At 44.7% G+C, this 20631-nt stretch overlaps 1 protein-coding gene across 2 annotated transcripts in view; it reads left to right on the top strand.

Annotated features, from left to right (window-relative positions):
- The first annotated feature begins 1809 nt into the window (after window positions 1-1809).
- The window catches only part of grin3ba (glutamate receptor, ionotropic, N-methyl-D-aspartate 3Ba), an 86593-nt gene continuing 67771 nt past the window's right edge, over window positions 1810-20631 (top strand). For both annotated transcript variants that reach the window (XM_061795827.1, XM_061795828.1), the window contains exon 1: window positions 1810-3076. In XM_061795827.1, the coding sequence (XP_061651811.1) occupies window positions 2474-3076 (603 nt within the window). In that variant the 5' untranslated portion in view covers window positions 1810-2473. The remainder of the gene's footprint in view (window positions 3077-20631) is intronic.

Raw genomic sequence — 20631 nt, forward strand, 5'->3', positions numbered from 1 at the left:
CAACTAACGACTATTCGTCACTCGGACGATTTTTTCTTTTTTGTCTTGAGTTGCGAGCAAAAATTTAAGTTGCGCGAGCTAGCTAGTGGCAGTACGTGAACAATTTTTCAAAAAAGGCCAATTGCTGCCTCCAAGCTGTTTATTGCCACTCATAGTTGAAGTTTACTGTTAAACTAAACATAAAACAAAAACAAATTACTTATTTTGTATTGAACCAAACCACATAACTTTGTCTTAGAAAAATCTGCTAGCTTGACGTTAACACAGAATTCAACACAACATAGATGAGTTAACAAAACTAGCATTGATGTGATCATTGTAAAATGTTAAACTTACGTGTACTGGAATAGGGATATATTGTTAGCCTAATAGCGTTTTCAGAAAACAAGAAAAAAAATTCAACAAACAAGAAGAGGTCGGTTTCTCTGAGTCAACCTGGATGACTGAGAATCGACACAGGCATAATGAAAAAAAAAATACATTTTTAATGAGCACATTGGTATGTGTTATTGATATTGTGACAGGAAGTTAAAAATGACTCGGGCAATTATGCTAACGATATGTTTTATCCTCTGTGAAAACCCCTAATATAATTACTGCTTCTGTGTTTCGTCTTCAAATCTGCATGTAGTATGTCTGTATGTATCATACTTCCTCCTGGTGGCCAATCTGGGAACAGCAGAAGGAACTGCACAATTAATTGAATTAAAGCATGAAATTATGATCATTTAATGATGATATTACTGTATGTTTTTATAGAGTACAATATTGTGTAGAGTAGTACTTTTCCTTTTAAGAAAACATGTTACAAAAAATTTGGTTGGTGTTTTTTGGGTGGCCGGAACCGATTAATGGCGCTTCCATTCATTTCAATGGGGGAAAATGATTGTTACGCGAATGAATTAATGTCAAGGTACTGCTGTAATTTTTATGAATTTTTTTTACTTGGCAATGAAATACAATGTAATATAACATCAGTAGGTTGGGTTAGGTTGAACGACCAATACTCCTGTGTGTGTGTGTGTGTTTGTGTGTGTGCATGCACCTTTTGCACAGGTCAAATTCAAGCCAGTTTTAAGATCAATTTCCAAGCTTAGGTAGATTTTTTTTTTTTTTTTTTTACAGCTATGCTGGGTGCTGGAGTGAAAACGTAGCAGAGATGCATAGCATATAAGGAGATCTGCTTAAAGCAGTAAACTACACGCGTCGTGCATTTGGGCATTCCTTTTTTTCTTCCAAGCGTAAAACTTTGTTAAAGGAGAGGAGTTCCGACTTACGCGGACATTTGAGTTATGTCGTTACGACAGCAAAAACATCAGTGGACAGAATACAACACCGAATGTGACGGTGTACATTCAGTGTATGTGGCCGACGTATGTTACATATGCGAAAAAGGTATGCTCAAAAAATATCAACGACATCGCAGATTAATTGACTAACCCAACTTTCATCACATTATAGTCAACTACAAAAAAAACTCTCGAGCCCTTCCACCCCTATTACCTGCTAAAGTAGAACCATAATAAACTTACTATTTTTCATTTGATTGTTTTTTTTTGGTTGTCTTTCCTCGAAATTAGGGCTACCGATATCAGGTATCGATATGGTGCCGATACTGACTTTATTTCCAAGTATTGGGTACTCGCAAAGGCTGCCGATACCAGCCACCGATACTTAAAGCACTGAGTAAGTCCTCCTCGCCAGTAGTTGGCGCTCCATTGGGGTGGTTCGACATATCAGTGAATGATCATGTGCGTCAGAATGAAAGACATTTCTTTCTTCGCAATTATATGTCATTGTGTTAATTGAAATTGTGTGCGTCAAAAGAACTAGTGGTATCGGTACTTGGTATCGGCGAAAACTGGTATTGGTCTGGTATCGAACCTCCCTGCTAAATGTTGTATAAAAACATTGACTGCAAGTATGACTTCACTACTGCGTTAGTGTATTGTGCGCGTTTCGATTTACGCACCCAAAAAAAAAAAAAGGGGCCAGCGTGTGGTTGGGAATGAACAAACACTGATCTGTTAGCCTCCGAATTTTCCATTAAAATTCAACAAGAGGCAGTCTCCGTGAGAGGTTACATTATTGGCGGACGCGCGCGCGCGCGCACACACACCCGCGCTCGCGCACGCACGCACGCACGCAGCTGGTGTGCCTGACTCCAGTAGGCAGCAGAAAAAAAGAGGGGCTGCTCCGAGCTCCGAGTCTGTTTTTTTTTGTTGTTTTTTTTTTTGTGTGTGTGTGTCTGTGTGTGTGTGGGGGGGGTTCATTTAAAGAACTTTGAGACGCAGGATAGACAGAGTGTGAAAGAAGAACCAAATAGATCGAAATTCAGGGGAGGAGGGGGTGGGGGGTGGGGGGCAAGAAACAGCATCAAGTCCCGGTAAAGCGCTGGAGCCGGGAGCCAAGGGGGAGCTATGCCATCTCCCGCAGAGCCCAGTCCTCCTGCGTCGCGTGTCGGAGCTGCAGCATGGTGCCCCTCTCCGGACCCTGGACCCACCGCCTCGACCCCGGGAGACCCCCGCGCCTCCTGCCCCTCCTGCTGCTGCTGCTGCTGCCGCTGCTCCCGGTAGGCGCCCTGTCGTCGCCGGAGCCCTGCCTGCTGCCGCCGCCGTCGTGCCACGTCCTCGCCCGGATCGGACACACCGTGCGCCTCGGCGCGCTGCTGCCCGCCCGCCAGCCAGCTCGGATACAGAACGCGCTCAACCGCGCCCTAGCTAGCCTCCGCCACCAGAGCGCCACCGCCGCCGCCGCCTCGGACTCGTCCGGCAGCAGCACCGCCACCTCCACCTCCACCTCCACCTCCACCGCCCCCGGCGGCGGCAACCCGTCCCGGAGCCACCCGCTGCTGCCCTACAACCTCAGCCTGGAGGTGGTGGCTCGCTCCCCAACCGGATGGGACCCGGCGTCGCTGTCCCGGTGCGCCTGCCAGGAGCTGGTGGTGCGCGGGGTGTCCGCCGTGCTCGCCTTTCCGCGCACCACCGAGGAGCTGGTCCAGGTGGAGTTCCTCTCCTCTTTCCTGGAGACCCCCTTCGTCTCCATCCTGGAGGACACGGAGCCTCTCGTCACCAAGGTACGTGCATGCGTGCGTGTATCTTCTTTTAAGACAACGCGACATATAAAACTGTTTTTGGCTTTTTTTCCTTTGCATGCTGCTTGTTGCTGCACCTCTGCGGCCCTCCGCTCCAAACTGTCTTTTTTTTGTTCTTTTATAAAAACGTGCACGAAATGTCAGTGAAATCAACGCACTCGAGTGTTTATAGAAAAAATTGCAACATGAATAAGCAAACGGAATACATCTTAACATCAATAATTGTGTTTTTTTTAAGCAGTGCTTCCAATTTCTCTGAATTAAAAGGAAAATGATTATTTACTGCAAATAGTGTATTTGAGTTGGTCTATCTATGCCAGCGACGTAGACTGAGGCAGAACAACCATATTCTCCTCCACTAGATGGCAGAAGGTACAATTCACCTGTGTGCCCACCTGTTTCCGTTTATACTGTTCAAATAAACTGGAGCACATTTCACACTATTTGTAGAGTAAACTGAGCTCATTTGATCAAACTATTTGTAAAAAAAATTTGTTCCTGCGGTGTTGCGTGAGATTTATTTTTTATTTATTTATTTTTTTTGTCCCAATGTAAAACACGCCCCTTGTCTCAATGAAGGTTGGGAAACATGACGTCGACTTCCGTGTACTTTCAGTGCTGGGCGAACCTGTAGGCCCCATGCGCATGCGTGTTCAATACCTTCACTTTGGACTCAACTCTCAAGCACCTCCAAGCGGAAGCCGTTTTTATTTACAGTATTCTCATTTTTTCCTTCTCTGCAAAGGCTTGACTGCGTGTGCGTGACAACCCCCCCCCCCACACACACAATTCACGTGTAGGATACAGTGGAAATTCTGAATGGCTCCCAAAAGTCACAACAAAACAGATACTTTTAGGAGATGAAATGCAACTCTATTGTACTTAAAAGTTAAATACAACTACACTTAACAAATGCACTCTATTGGATTAAAAAAAAACAACAACAACAAAAAAGTTGAAGCCACTTTATTATATTATGCAACGTTTGAACATTTAATTCAGTGATTCTTTTGTGTAGTACTAGAGGGAGCCTGCGTACCACTAGTGGCACTCATACCACACTATGAGAACCATTTATCTGAAGCAATAACTTTTGTCTTTGGCCTAATTCATATTTTGTATTTTTCTGTGTGTGTGGTGCCACTCCATAAACGTCCCGGCCAAGTGACACAAGACACTTTGTTAGTTTTGTTTTACTTTGTTACACTTGGGCAACGGTTAGAAATGAAACATTACTATAGAAATTGCACGTACAATTAATACATGTTTTTGACAGTGACGCAAATGATTTGCTATCGCGGGCCACATAAAATCATGTGGCGGGCCGGATCTGGCCCCCGGGCCTCGAGTTTGACACCGGTGACCTAAATTCTAATATTTGTTGTTGACGATCTTGTCTCAGTCGCAACGGGACTGTTTCTTTCACCAATCAGATTTTCAAATTCCATGACGTAATCCATCCTCTGATTGGTTGGTCAGAGCGAAACGTCTTACAGCCAACTTCAACGACTGTGTTTAAATAATGAGCGCCTATGTAAAAGTAGTCATTTTTTACCCAGTTTTGCTGTAGACACACACACACACACACACACACACACACGGGAGAGGCAAGAGAAGATGACAGAAAGCGGAATGAGAACGTCTCAAGATGAACTATTGTCGTATCTGATTTCAATAACAGTCACGCCGACGCGACGATGAGGTCACTTGGCGAGGCCGTGAGAGAGAGAGAGAGAGAGAGAGAGAGAGAGAGAGAGAGAGAGACAGAGACAGAGGTGGAAGAGGGGAAAGAGACGGCAAAGGGTGAACCAGGTCACAGCTGAGAGCTTCCCCCAGCTGCAAGGAGGACTTTGAGCTCTGCGGGATTCTGGCATAGAGCCACAGGGCAAAAGAAACCACCATCACTCTTTCACTTTCTGTATGCATCAGCCTTTTTTTTTTTAGGGTTACTTTTTTTTCTGGGTGGCAAAGTGTAGCACAGCATGTCTGCCATGTTTTCTAGAAAGCATCGAAGCAGTTCTTTTCTTTTTTTTTTTTTCCCCCTCACACCGTGATCTTGGCAAATTGACAAAAAAAAACATGTAGTGCTTATTTATATACTAATTCCCCACATCAATTGTTGGAAATACACTTGCTGACTTGCTATTCAAAATCCATCCATCCATCCATTTCAACACCGCTTATCCTGGTTAGGGTCGCAGGACACTGGAGCCTATCCCAGCTGACTTCGGGCGAAAGGCGGACTACACCCTGAACTGGTCGCCAGTCAGTCGCAGGGCACATATAGACACGGACAACCATTCGCACTCACATTCACACCGTCACTGAGTGGGAACTGAACCCACGCTGCCCGCACCAAAGTCAGGCGAGTGTACCACTACACCATCAGTGACTGCTATTCAAAATCAACATGGCTATTGCTTCTTTATGCAAAAGTCTTAAGGCCCTTTCACACTGCACTTGGTTTTCTCGGTTTTCACCGCGGGGCAGGGCGCCTTGGTGCAAGCTGGCCCATATTTGGAAGTGGTTGCTTCGTGACCTACCAGGAAGTAGCCTGGAGGCTTTACCTGCTGGTTTGGACCTCCATCACCGTACCTTCATTAACCACGTCATGGAATGTCATTTCTATTGTGTCCCAAATCTCGGCATAGTGGGAATCGCTGCCTGGCGACGCGACACAGCGTTCTGTCGTTCTACACAATGAATGGGTTAATGTGCTCTGCTGGGTGCAATGTGAAAAGGCCTTTAAAGGATTTTGTGCATCATGATTTAATCCATGAATTCAATTCATCGTGCTGCTCCTTCTGCTGTGCCCACCGGGGCCCAGCAAAATACTGTCATACAAACACAAATGAAGAAGAGTCACCACTACTCTCAGTGATTTGTAATAACATCAGTTGTTTTTGGAAGAGGATAAAGAATATATGCCTCTGATTATTGCATTATTGTCTGTCTACACGTGTTGCTCCACCGTTTGTGTTCATTTGTTGTTCCAAGGTTTATAACAGCGCAAGTTGCTCAGTTGTTTAAAAAGGCGAAGTGCAATTGTCTTTTTTTTGGTGTGTGTTTAGTTTGACAGTGAACCTCAACTGCGTTTGTCAGAGTTGCCAGGTTTTCGTGGCATTGAGGCAAAAGGAGGAGAACCCAAATGCAGGGAAGTCAAAGCGCTAAATGTTCAAAATCCAGAAAAATCAAAGTAACAAAGAAACACCAGGAAGAAACTCACCGAGCTAACATGACAAGAGATACATGGCTACGGCAAAAACATCAGTGGACTGAAGCAAACCGGGGAAGTAAATACAAGTTAACTGATGAGACAACGAGGCACACCTGGACAAGGCACCACTGTATGTCATTACGAAAAGAGCAGACCCCGACTATCGGAAGAAGCTGCATTAAAGAAACACGGCAGGCAGAACGCGTACTGATGCTCCGGCGGACTTTTTGGGAATGTCTTAAAATCAACAGGGTTCTTGCTCCACCATTCAAAGGAAGGCACATTCGCTCCTGGTGTCTTGCCACGGACGCCCGCCAAGCCCCAAGCGCAGTCAGCTGCTTTTTGCCAGTCGTCCCATGTGAGTCGACACGTTTAACAAGTTCACGTTTAAACAGCGGAACTCTCCGCTGTGGGGATGGACAACTGAAAAACACGGGCTCCGCTCTCGCCCCTAAAAAATAAAAAAATCTCCATAATTTCCATAAATCCCGGGGGATCCTCTCCTCATCCAACAAAACCCCCACAGAAAACCGTCTCCTCGTTTTTGGCCGAGTCTGCGACCGAGCAGATTTTTGGCAGACGGGTTTGTTTTGTTTTTCCCGCTCCAAACTCCCTCCGCTGGGAGAATCCTCGAAAATGTAAATGGACTTCCATTTCCGTATTCAATCACACCGCAACAACAATGGGCATCCTCTGTTGAGCAAACACACCGGGCGCCGCCCTCTCAGTGTGCGATTAGCCCCCTTTCACACGACCTGCCGGGCTAATTGGAGGCGTAACAGTAGAGTTACACACATCAAGAACCGGTTTTATTTTGACGGATATCCGCTCCAAGATTCTTGTGGCACTGTGGCTCAGGTCCAAGGGCAAAGCCCTGCCAAATAGGAAAGTAGTACATTGGTGTCAAGGAACTATGTTGAAGTGATCCATCTCTTCTTTGTATGTCGGGGAGGAGCTAAGTTTAGTAATCATGTCCGGAGAAAATAAGAGCATGGATCATTTTTGAAGGAATTTTGCTTGTTGAAAAGACTTATGTCAGATTTGGAGTTATTTCTGTTGTTTTGTTCCACCACCACTTTTCGAGTTGTTATCGGGAATCTGATGCGGAAAGTTCTCGTTAATGTCAAGCTCGGGGAAATACTGAAAAGGACGGTGAATGATGCTGGTCTGTTTTCAGTCTGCGGTCTGAGCGATGCGTTGCGGCTCGCAAAGCCTCGCTTTCTACTTAAGCTAATTAAAAGCAGTGTGTGACCCCCCCCTGACTGTAAATCTCTGCTGTCTATCTTTTGACACAGAGGACACGGCTGAGTGTGAAAAAGTGAGGAGGGGGAAAGCGGAAACACAATAAGGCCTTCTAAATTCCCACTTGAGCAACGTGATGAGATTTGACGTTCAAGCTAATGTAACCTCTATTAATCCCCCCGAGTGAATGAAACCACGTTTAGAATCGACCTTCCACGCCGGTGTGTAAACAGTGTGTGCGTCGCTTTAAATGAAAGACGAATATCTTTGCTATCTCGCCGCTTCGGAGCGTGGCCTCGCCGAACACCTTTTGACTCGCCGATATTATCGGCTAAAATCGTTTCTGTGGCGGCCAGAATGCGTCGGGAGGGAGGGCGGACAAGCTTCTTCCTGATTCACTAAATGTGATTAAGCGAGGCGGCTGCTGTGGCGAGAATTCATTATTTTACCGCCAAGGATGCGCTCTTTTACCATCTCCTTACGCCCACACCCGCACTTAATACTATTGAAATCCATCCTTGGAATTCTTCACAAGGCTTCATTTCACAGTCTTAATTTGCTAAACCGCGCACGTTATTTGCCTTTGTGGCTCGTTTAGCGCGTCTGTTGTTTGTGCGCTACATCTTGCCGCAGCATTTTGCGCTAAATGGAGGCTTTTAATCCTCGACATGGGAAGACCACCAGAAAGCTGCATGTTACAATGGTCAGGGGAAGATGTAAGAAATGCATGGAGTGTAGTCCGCGTCACTCACGAATACCGCGGGCCGTACCTTAGCGATATTGCCAAGATGAGAAAACGCAGCTCGAGTTATGTTCCTGATGTGCATTTGACAACAGACAGTTCCTACACTAGTTGGAGTACCTGGAAAAAAAAAACCCTCACACACAACCAAGGGGAGAACATGCAAAACTGCAACACCGAGATACTGCCGTGAACGTTTTATGACGATTTAAAGCCCTCCCAATGGGCGCCATTCTCAAACGCACACATTTCTGCTTGAATCGAGCGCAAATCCGTGATGCGTCAATCTGTTCTTCCTCTGCGAAATATTTTTACAACCTCCTCAGCCCGTGCGTGCGCGCCAGTAATGGAGGCTCCGATTTGGAAACAACTTTAAAGACACAAGATCCACAACAAATTGAAAGTACCTGGTGCAGACATCAGGTGACACTGCATTTCCAGCCTCTGTGAAAGAAGCCCACGTGTCTTTTTGGGTTGTCATCTCATCGAAAAAGTCGAAAAAATCTCAATTTCCTCTTCTCAAACGTGCCGACTGCAACATGTTTTGCACTAAGGTGCTAAATTTAATATGGCCCTGGATTCGATAAAAACTGAAATGGCTCCCGACCTGTGATTTAACCGGTCACCTTTCACACAGCTGTCTTTTATTTGAATGTAATAATTCGGATTTTTATCATTCATCTGGGAACTGCTTCCCCCCCCTCGCGTGTGTCCCTCCATTCATTCATTCATTCTTTTATTATTATTATAGGCTTTTTAATGACATCCCTTCACTAGTAAAATGACAATTATTGGGGGGGGGGGGGGGAAATCCCTTGAATGAAATGACATTTTAATCCTTGACCCCCGCAGAAAAAAGACTCTCATTGTGGCTGTGAGGTAGACACACGCGGTCGCACGCTGTTGCATATCTGCATGTAACACGCAGAGTGCTGTGCAGCGCTATGAGTTACTAAGCCTAATGAGGCTTTGCAAGCCTGCCGCCTTTCACATTTTCTTTCGGATGATGCGGGGATTTGCTCCGCAGCCCAGTAAGCGCCTGGGAGGTGGGGGTTGGGGGGGGGGGGGGGGAGGGTGGGAAGACCCCAAAAAGTCAGGCCAGAGCCAGAGTCAAGTGACAGTTTGCTCCACGCTCGCCACTTAACTGCAAACAGCTCAAAGCTGCTTTTTTTGTTTTTGTTTTGTTACCCCCCTCGTCTTCGTCTTCATTAGCGGCGCGGTGACAGTTCGGCGGCGTCTATGCGGCGTTAATGGCACCGCATATTTTGAGGCTGCCTGAACCCCTTAGTTCAATTTTCTGGGTTTATTCATGTAGGCTGTTTTTTGCATTGTGTTTGTGCCACTGGTCCGCGGAGCACATCTGAAGTCGTTCCACACCAGCGTGATGCTTTTTCCTAGCTTCCTAGCTTCCTAGCTTCTCGCTCCTCCATGCCACGACTGCCACCCGGAATTTGTACTCGTGCCGCCTTATTAATTGAACATATAATCTCAATTGCTTTCAATGCACATCGAGCATCGAGGAGGTACCAACAGAGTAGCTCGTATAAAAATTGCCGTTTACCAACTGCATCGTAAACGGAGCGGGACTTAAAATTAAAAGTGAATCTTTTGCGTTGGGTTTTCCTGAGCTTAATTTGGGTGAAATACATATATTTTGCTGATACTCTTTTACTTTGGGCAGTATTTAATAGTGATTCACCAATACCAGTATCCAGATCGGTGGCGCTACTGTATATCTGTACTTGTACGCACTTGGATTCGAAAAAATGCACACGGATACCACTTTACCAAAGTAGGAGCCGTGTTAGCCATGTCAAGATACGTCAAGGTAAACACAAATTAATTGATGAGTAGTTTTACTTTATTTTAATTGTATTCATTGTATCATAAAAGCGGAATAGGATTAAATCACATTGGATGAGCTGGGCGGGAAATGACGGACGCGATGATGAAAACGCAAACGAGGGAAAGAACGACGTCCGGAGCACGTGGAGGGATCTGTACGCAGTGTGAGGAAATGAAGCATTAGGAAGGGAGCCGAGGATTTGGGTAGGAGGAAATCATCACCACAGTCCACACCAAGTAAGAGGAGAAATAAAGAATAATAGAGGGGATTACGGGGCTCGGAAACAAGTAAAGATCTCATCAGTTGTTAAAATCAGGTGAGGGAGAAAGCGACAGAGGAAGGGAAGGCACGGCTGACGATATTGACGAAAGAACAAAGCCGAACAATTCAAATTCCGATCGACGTCTTCATTGTTTGAACACGTTTGTCCATTGAAAGAACATGGTCGCAGTGTTACTGATCCTGGGATTACATTCTCTGAGGTGTTGAAAATAAACGCTGACCAAGATTATGCATAACGACCGGATAAATTAGGCATTGTTTTCCCACAATTTAAAACAATTCCCAGGTGTCTGCCTGTGTTGCGCTTCTGTCAAAATTAAAAAATGACAGTACTGCTTGCACCCTCTTTTCAAGCACCCTGTCGGAATCAGTCGGTTTTGGGGCTCCGTCCAGTCTCCGGCAAAAGAGCTAATGAATGTATTATTGACTGTCAATTTAAGGAAACTATTGTCCTCTTGTACAGTTTTAAAAGTAGAAGCAATTTTCTTCCTTGTCCAGGTGATGGAAAAATAGGCAGTATAGGAAGGAATCAGGATGTGGGCAGTAAAGGACGTTGATGGAAATTATCGCAGGAATGCTGGGAGGCAGTCGTAACGTTTCTCTTCTATTGAGGTGTTTCCTCCAAATGTGCCATTTTAAAGGCTTAGCAGCTGATAACCTGGCCACTATCTACACATACAGCACGCACACATCCGTGTGGACTTTGTGCTCTACTTCCCTCCCTCGCATTTTCTCCACAATTCCCTTCCCGTCCTGACTTTGTGCAGCGGCCTCGTGCGCGACGAACCAACACGCAACACCGGCGCTGGAGGCCAGCTGGTCTGCCGCGATAAGCGCGGCACAAAACCGCGACTCCCGCAGGTCACAGGTCAGAGGCGAGCGGACGGGGAGGTAGGACAGGTGATGGAGACGTGTGCCGGGCTGGAATTAAACAGATACCGGCAGATGGCAGCGGACCCGTCATCCTGCGAATGCCCAAAAAACGGCGGGTTAGTCCGAGGGGGAAGGCAGGAGAGTGGGCTAGGGCTCCAGAAAGCAAGTTGTGCGGAAGAAATGCAAGAGAAAGAAGGCGCAAACCCAAACGTAGGGATGATTTATAGCCTCTCGTCGACATATTCTTATATACGGTGCGTTTGTTTTTGTGCAATCCATCCTCAGCTATTTGCTGAAAAACTCACCTTTCGTATAGGAGATGAATTAGGGTTAGGGATACGAGTTTTCAGCCATTCGAGATTTTAAGGTACTTTTTATTTGGGGTGGGTTAAAAAGCATGTTCCTTCACACTAAAGAATCATGTCCTGAAATAAAAACTCCTCGCTACTGAGAAGAAACCCTTAAACAAGAAGTTACAAAATGGAGTTCTGGCAGGCCTTCTAGGACCTTGACGAGTTGGGCACTTGCACTGGGCTAGTTCGGATGAGTAGCATTGCGCAGGTACTAGAGTTTGGCATTCAAAATAAATAAAGCATTAGTCATATTGCCTACTTTGGAAAAACTGTAATGCGGACATAATTTGAGATGGAATAGCAATGGATGGCTTTAAATGTCACTGAAATCGGTAAAATACTGATTTTCTTTCTGGATTAATTGATATTAAGTGCACGTATGACAGCATAATTGTTACGGACATCATTTGAGCTAGACTAAACGTCGTTGCAAGCGATTCTCTTTCCTGGGTCGTTGATATTAGTATCTATATCAATGGTAATTGGAGTCAATTCTACCATACTGTAATAGCTTTCAGTAGAATTTGGTAAAACTGCATCATGGATATAATTTGGCATAGAACAGCAAAGCGTTGTTTAAAAAAAACAATTTCCTTTCAGGGGGAGTTTACAGAATGTATCGTAATTGTATTTGGTCTCAACCGTTGGAGCTTTTATCGCACTGAGAGTTGCTTGAACACGTTATGAATATATCGTATTATATCCCGATTTGTATCACATTGGCTTTAGTGCTGGACATCCCAAAATGACTTGTGTAGATGAATACCAACACAGGAGTCGAAGCTGGTGAAAATGTTAAATAGGATTTTCTACATTTAGAGGGGAACATTCATGGACGAATAGCTATTTATCCATCCAGCCATCCATTTTCTACTGCTTATTCTGATCAGGGTCATGTGTGAGTTGAAGCCTACCCATCGTGAAAAATCGAGTCTGATGCATGTCAAAAGCTGAAGTCAGTAGCAAGCACGCAAACAGACGATCACACCCACGCTCGAGCTGAATCATACAACAATAAAGTCAACGTCCACTTTATTTGGCATGCCACTCAAAACAGCTACACTCCCGACTGGGGAACAACCGATGGGCATTATGAGGAAAATTAACGCCCAATGATTGGATGAATTGTTATGTGTAAACACTGTGGGATGGATCTCTCTCTGAATGTTCTGAATTTCCTTTTTAATTCCACTGCCAAATCGAGAAGAATAATGTTGCCATCACATACTGTAGTTCAACTTTTAATAGCTGACGTCACCGTCTACTTCTGGAGAACAGCAAACTTGTTCAGACTGACTCAACAGCGCCTCTGCTGGTAGCAACCAAGCAGTGGCTGCCGATGCATTTCATACCTGGCCCTTCAGGAGGGACTTACCAAACTTAATCCATCTCCTAATACCACCGCGATCTCTTCACAACTATAGAAACTAGTTGTCCGTAAATTCTTCAGAGGACGGACAAACGACATTTTGAGCTGTACAAAAAGTGTACTTAATTTTATTCCAACAGAGTCCAAAGTGTTCCCTGCGATTTAGTAAATATGCACCAAAATGTTTACCAGCGCCAAATTAAGGCAGCTAGTAGGCTCTACTTAATGACGTGGCCACTTTGTGCTTGAGATTTAATGGGTATTAAGAAAACAGAATAATAATAGAGGCCACCCGCTCCCATCCAACAAGAGTCAGATTTCAATCGACCTTCGCTGAGCTTTGCAATGAGCTCGCCAAGGCTCATTAAGGCTGGTGCAAATTTAAGCGCAGCACCCTTAAGTAACTCGCAGTGAAAGAACTCTGATGTAGCGCCTCTGGGCTAACTTTGGAGTCCTCGTGTTTGTTTAGAGCGTGCTTAAATCACGACTCCCAATTCCAACAAGTGATGGCAACTACTGTACGATTGGGATTCTCAAACATTTTGAGGCCAGGGGAGACATTTTACCAAGGAGCGCCTCATTATCCTAACACCGAGTAAACATGATCGTGCCATCATACCACTAAATGCCATAGGAATGAAAAAGTTGCCTAGTTTCGAGAAAAGTCGCAATGTTACGAGAATAAAGTCGTATTTTTCCAAGATAGTCATAATATCATAATATTAATGTCAAATGAGGGAAGAAAGTCATTACTTAACAAGTGAATTTGATAAATACAACTTTATTCTCATAAACCTATTTAGCCTTTTATTCTGGAAAAGACGCCTTTATTCTCGAAAATAATTGAACTACAAATACGACTTTTGTTCAACCCCAATGTACAATAAGTATACCCACACCTGCTCGGCGCCACTCACTGTGGGCAACTCCAGAGTGGAAGAGAGTCCAACCCCTCTCGAGAGGACTGGTCCCAGAGCCCAAGCTGTGTGTGGAGGCGAGTCCGACTATATCTAGTTGGAACTTCTCGACCTCAGACGCCAGCTCGGGCTCCTTCCTTGCCAGAGAGCTGACATTCCACGTCCCTAGAGCCAGCTTCTGTAGCCGGGGATCGGATCGCCAAGGTCCCTACCTTCGGCCCCCACCCAGCTCGCACTGCACCCGACCCCTATGGCCCCTCCCACAGGTGGTGAGCCCATGGGAAGGGGGACCCACGTTACCCTTTCGGGCTGTGCAGGCCCGACCACCAGGCGCTCGCCTTCGATCCCCACCTCCAGGCCTGGCTCCAGAGGGGGGCCCCGGTGACCCGCGTCCGGGCAAGGGAAAACTGAGTCCATCGTTTATCGCATCATAAGGGGTCTTTGAGCCGGGCTTTGTCTGGTCCCTCACCTAGGACCTGTTTGCCATGGGTGACCCTGCCAGGGTCATGAAGCCCCAGACAACTTAGCTCCTGGGATCATTGGGACACACAAACCCCTCCAACACGATCAGGTGACAGCTTCCAGGAGGAGATATGTTACCTAGTTTTAGCAAAATTATCTGCCAATAGAACAGGAAAAATTGACTTGGCAAGATTTCTCAAGAGAAGTAAACATGGTTTTGTACATATAAATAATTAATAACTCCTGATTTTTTTTTTTTTTTTATACAAGCATGAATTACAACTAAACAAAAATGTGAATGCGCAAATACAGATATTGCCCAGCAATATCACGTTAACTGAAACAAAAATAAATTGACCTCCATGTTGGAGCCGCTCCATGAATTAGAGACATTCCCAGGCGGACCACTAAAGCTGACAATCTGATATTCATATGCAACAACTCGGCAGATAAATACAATTTATCAGCCGCAGATGCCATGTTTCCAGATAGACAATAAAATCGCAGCAAGCACTGAGAAGGAAGGGTTCAAGTCAAAGGAAAGTGTCAATGATATATAAGAGCAAAGTGACAAACGGATAAGAGTCAAAGACAAAAAGGAGACGCTGTGAGTTTTCCGTCTTTATTACCTTTCGTGGCCGAGGGCAAACTGTCCTCCAGGTAGCGCTAAAGCACATCGCACTTAATACGTCACCTTAACTCAGGTGCACTAGAGTATGTTTGTCTTTCTATTACATTGCTTTTTTTTTTTTTTTTTTAAAACAACAACAACAAAAAAGAGGTTGAAGAACTGCATGAATTACTTTAAGGCCTCGGACAATAAGATTCATTTGGCTTTCCCAGCTGTGGAAGACAACGCGACAAATCAACGAGGAGTATTCGGCTAAACAAGGCAATATGAGTGTATTGAGCAAACAGAAGGAGAATCAATCAATTATTAAGTACTTTACACAAGAGAAGAAAACATTATTATTTTTTTTACGCACAATGAAAGCAACAACGATTTAATATTTCATTGCAAATGACTCTGCGGAAGGAAGATTTTTTTTATTTTTATTTATTTATTTATTTTTTAAATGTTGGTCGCAGAGGCACATAAAGGGGATGTCGGGTTGACTTTTGCCCGGAGGAAGCCGGTTCTCATTCTGCTGGTGACACAAGAGTTGAGCTGTCATGGCTGCATCGGTGTGGAATGGGCTGATGATGGGAGTTGCATTTCATAAAGCAGTTAGTCGAGTGCCTGGCTTGTCAGACGCCGGCCCTGTGCGAACAGACAACTTAATTTGCGGAGCAGCGTGGTGGAATACGGTAATCCCCGGCGAATAGCGGCGGATAGGCGGTGAGCCCTATAATTACTGTAATGAATAATAATATAAGACATTTTTTAAATTATTATTTTATTATTTTGAAAATCGCTAACTATTGCCTACATATGTTAAATTCGAGGTACGTCAATCATTGAATGCGCTAAATAATTGCACAAGTGGGAAGAGTCATCCCAGCTCACCTAAATGCTATGCAACGTTTAGTAATTGATTGGATACTGTACATGTCGCTCGAAATGCATGGAACTAGTCAGCTGTGATAGGCTCCAGTTATACAACACCTAATGAGGGCAAGTGCTATAAAAAAATGGATGGATGGATGGATAAGTTAGCCGTGCTGTGTGTTGTCATTTACGCTTTACATTCTGCATCACAAAAGAACCTCAGAAAGGTAATTCTCTTAAATTTTGTCCTTTTGTCAGGGTGATTTTCCTCCTCTCCAAATGTTATTCAACTAGGTGGCGTCATGTTTTTAAAATATATCTTTTATCCACGTAGCATCGCCAACCAAGCTCAGCGGCCATAATAATGAAGGCTGATTAAAGCAAAAGGGGGAGCGCTCCAAGCAAAGGTTGCGAGATTAGAAGCGCTACGGCGAAACGGAACGGGAGAGTTCGTGAAGTTTAGCGGTACAGAAACCGGTAGTCACAACGGCAGCAGGAATAAAAAAAATAATCAGCAGATCTCAGCAAAGGTACCGAGGTGCTCCTCTTAATCAGTGTAATAATCAATCGGATTTTGGGATAGACTTCTTAATTCCCCCTCTGAATTGTAATTTTGCATCATCGCCACCAAAGTAGTTGGAACAGTCTCGTTGCAATTGATTCAATGGCCGGAGAATGAATTGGTGAGAATATTGACAGGCATCTTGCAGGAGACCCAACAGAAATACTTTTGAAACAAATGCAGTGTATGGACGGAATTCTCGCCACGCGCATCGAACGTAGAGCTTCAAATCGCTTATTCCGAGACAGTTTTTCTCTTCAGAAATTGTGGGAACCTTCTGGAGAAGACCCTTTTTCTGTTCCTTAGATGCACCTGGGAGCCCTGACCTCAGTCCCAATCAACCCAATCAATCACTGTCATCTAACAATTAAATTTTGCATGGGAGAATCTCAACACTGATGTCCCTAGGATATCTTTTGGGCCATATCTACAGTATAAGTTCCATCCAGGATGCCAGACATAAATACATGCAAAACGAACACAGGGTGTGGACAGAAAGCTCCGTGCCTATCTGTATACAAAATGAGTCTTTACTGAGACAATTTAGGACCGTTTTACGGCCATTTTCTGTTGCTTGGATGCTTGGGTGAACTTAGAAATCCAGACCTTGTCATGGAGAAACTTCTTGAAGAGACACGACTTGCTGTTGTGGGATGTTTATGTACTGCACGTAAGACATCAGTATTTATACGTGAAGTTGACAAATCACCAAAACCTTTTATCGTAACCCTTCCCCCTAATGATGCGTTCTTTTACCTGTTTCGTATTTGGAACAGATCAGGTTCCGGTTACTGGACGTGGCCAAATGGACATATGTTCTGCCAGACCACTAGAAAAGCCATCCCTGAAGATTGGAAGCTGGTAATGACATTTTCTTTAAGGGTCCAGGGAGTGAAGGCAAAATTTGCAACTCAACAAAAACCTACAAAACAAAGCACTGTGAAAAGAAGGACTGGATTAAAGCAAAGCTCGACAGAGGTGGGAGAACGCAAGGGAAGGAAGACCAACAGAATGCAGTGCCAGCAGTTAATTGATTCAAGCGTCGCTCATCAACAGTTTGAAGAAAGCACTGTTTTGTTCCTGCCAGGTCCCTAGAGGAAAGATTGCAGCTGACCGTGGCGAAATAGCATGAAAATTCGTCCGGGATGAGGGGAACCTGGTAATAGCGTTTGTTTAATAGCGGGTAGTGGTGGGTAAAATAAAAACTTGTCTAAACATGCAAAACAAAAGCAGCAAAGCATAATCACCAGAAGGCCAGGATTAAAGAAAAGCTGGACCCAGGTGGAAATGCACAAGGCAGGGAGGACAGGAGCTTGGCTGTGTGACAGACAGAATGTATTGCCAACAGCTGACGGATTAAAGTGTTATTTTACAGCAACCGTTTGAGGAAGGCCTTTTTGTTTGCCTGACAGGTCCATAGAAGAATGCTTGGACCTGACCTTAACCCCAATCTAACCAGAGACTGAGAACCAGGACCTCTGCCGTCCAACATGGTGATCGAATTTAGAGAAATGGACATAAGATCGCACAGAGCACTTGAGTTGTTCTTGGGTTAGGTGTCTCGTAAACAGGTGACTTTCAGTTTAGCCTCTGGTTGCTGTGGTAGAGTTACCAGAGACTAACTGAAATTCAACATAACCTGTAAAACAAAGCACTATCTCTAGGAGGACGGGATCAAGCAAAAATCAACACAGGTGGGAGAATACAAGGGAGGGAAGACCAACAGAGATTGGGAACCAGGACCTCAGGGGTCCAACTTGACAATTGGATATGTATCCATAGACAAAAACTCCCACAGACAAATTTAGAAACTCTTGAGTGGAATCTGCTGAAGGGTTAGGATTAGCTCTCTGGTAAATGGTGGAGATTCAGTTTAGTCTCCGGTAGCTCTGGTGTTGCTACCGGAGACTAAACTGAAACTCAACAGACTGTAATCCTCAAAACAAAGCGCTATCACCATAAGGATGGGATTAAAGCAACGCTCGACACAGGTGGGAGCACACGAGGGAGACTGCAAGACAGGAACTCGACTGAGAGACCGACCGAAACTGAGTACTGCCAACAGTGGCTGATTAAAGTGACGAGAGGCAGACGAAACTAATTAACTTTCAGCAAGCGTGAACAGACACACGAGTGGGAGGGACCCTTCCAAATAATAAAACAGCGGCCAATTAATCTGCAGTGTAGTGATTTGGGTGCGTGTGTGTTCGTTTCAGGAAAAACTAGTGACCAGCAGCATGTTGTACATCGCATGTCTTTATGCACTTTACTTGTGCAGTCGTCCAAAGTATTGACGCCTTAGTTTCGGAGAAAATACATCATGCTTCGGCATACCGAGAGATTTTGGAAAATTCCACGCGCCCAACTTTTCTGGTAACAGTTTTGGGACGGCATCTTCTGGTTCCAACATAACTGTGCACCACTCCAGAAAACCAGTCCTGACCTCAACCTGAATTTTGGCAGAGACTGAGACTAACAACGAACTAACTATCTAGCAGATACTAACCTTCTCATCCGTGTGTGACCTCACAAATGCACTTTTGGAAGAATGGTCAACAATTCCCATCAACACACTCATGGAAAGCCTTCCCAGAAGAGATGGAGCTGTTATAGCTGAAAAGTTTGGACCAATATGATATAAAAACCCTTATGGATTAAAAATGGGATGTCACTTCACTTCATATACCATCCAAGGGCGTGAGCGAATACTTTTGTCTTTTGAGTTTCTATCTCAAGGCACCACTGTCCAATATTTTTCCTGTGTGGCTTTGTCCCTCCCAGCTCGCTCTTTGTCACACTCAATCAGATGCTTTTGACCAGAGCAGTTGCGACTCGCTGGTCGTACGCCAACGGTTTTTCCCAGCAGCGCCTGACGCTCTGCTAGGTCTTGCTGTTTGCAATTGCAACGTTTTATTGTGAATACTTTTGATTTGAAAATGTTTTTTTCTGTCTTCCTTTCCGAATTGGGTTCGATTTCCCTGGTGGGTTCCAATGCAAATCTGGAGCCTGCCACGAAAATGTGTCCAAACACGTGTTGGCAACTTGCTTTCCTTTTTAAGTTCCATAACTGTGTTGCCTTGTGGGGTCACCACTTGGCACAGGCAATTCTTGCACTTTCAGTTTTCACAGGCATTCATTTGTTTTGCTTATTTGCCTGACTTGAACAAGATTTCACAGAACAGTTAGAAAAGAGCACTGATCATATTTTGATGCGACAGCTCGACCCTTTCGGGGGGTAAACCAGAAAGGCCTCATAATGAATGGATCCCCTCACTAGCTGGGCACTAGATGAAGTATAAGTACACCTAGAGGTGTAATGGCATGTGAAAAATACATTTTCAAAGAGCTTCAGTGCCTACCTTCGTTTGGCTTACATTGGTACAATAAGGGAACCAAATCGAAAACATCTAAGTTCTTATCTTTTGTGTAAACAGGAACAGATTTCAGTCGCATATTTTACTTATTCCCAAACTTATCATTTACCTGGCTGTTCCTGCTTTTGTTCAATAGCTCCTCATCATTTTTTTTTTATTTTTATTTTTTTTTACAAAAACACCCCAGATGCTGCTTGACAGCAAGGTCGATAGCCAAGTCTCAAGGATGCAAACTCAAATCGATAAGCTAAATATGCCCCAAAAGCTTAGTGTGAAGAGGCAATGAGAAATGTGACAACGTCGTTCCATTGTGCTCGACGGGTCTTTTGACCCACTCTTCCAACTGTCTCCCAAAAGAAAAAAAAATATTGCATTGCAAATGTGTCACCGGCGTCTGCTGGTTCTAGGTCATACGGTGCGAGCTGCGCACCGGTCAGTTGTAATTCCTTTGCTGGCACTTTAAAGGATGAAATATTGATCCCCGCTTGGACAACTTATTTTCCTGCTTTGCGTAAATCACCTTGGGATTGACAGGATCCCCGAGACCAGCCGCTGTCTGTTGCCATTGACTGCGACTTCATCAGGCACGCTACACTTTCTTCCTCGATACTGCAGGCAAAAGCACTCAGGCTGTACTTAAGTACTGTAGAAGTACAGATACGAGTCTGGTAAAAGTGGTGCTAATTTAACTCAACGACCGAAAGGGGAAGTTTTGCAATTAAAACCAAAATCCGAAGATGAATGAATATCTTGCCGTGTCATCGTTGCTAATACTCCCCGGTTCAGGTTCTGCCTTATCAGTCGCCGAG

Source organism: Phyllopteryx taeniolatus, chromosome 13 (genome assembly GCF_024500385.1).
Source record: "Phyllopteryx taeniolatus isolate TA_2022b chromosome 13, UOR_Ptae_1.2, whole genome shotgun sequence".
NCBI classification, from domain to species: Eukaryota; Metazoa; Chordata; class Actinopteri; order Syngnathiformes; family Syngnathidae; genus Phyllopteryx; species Phyllopteryx taeniolatus.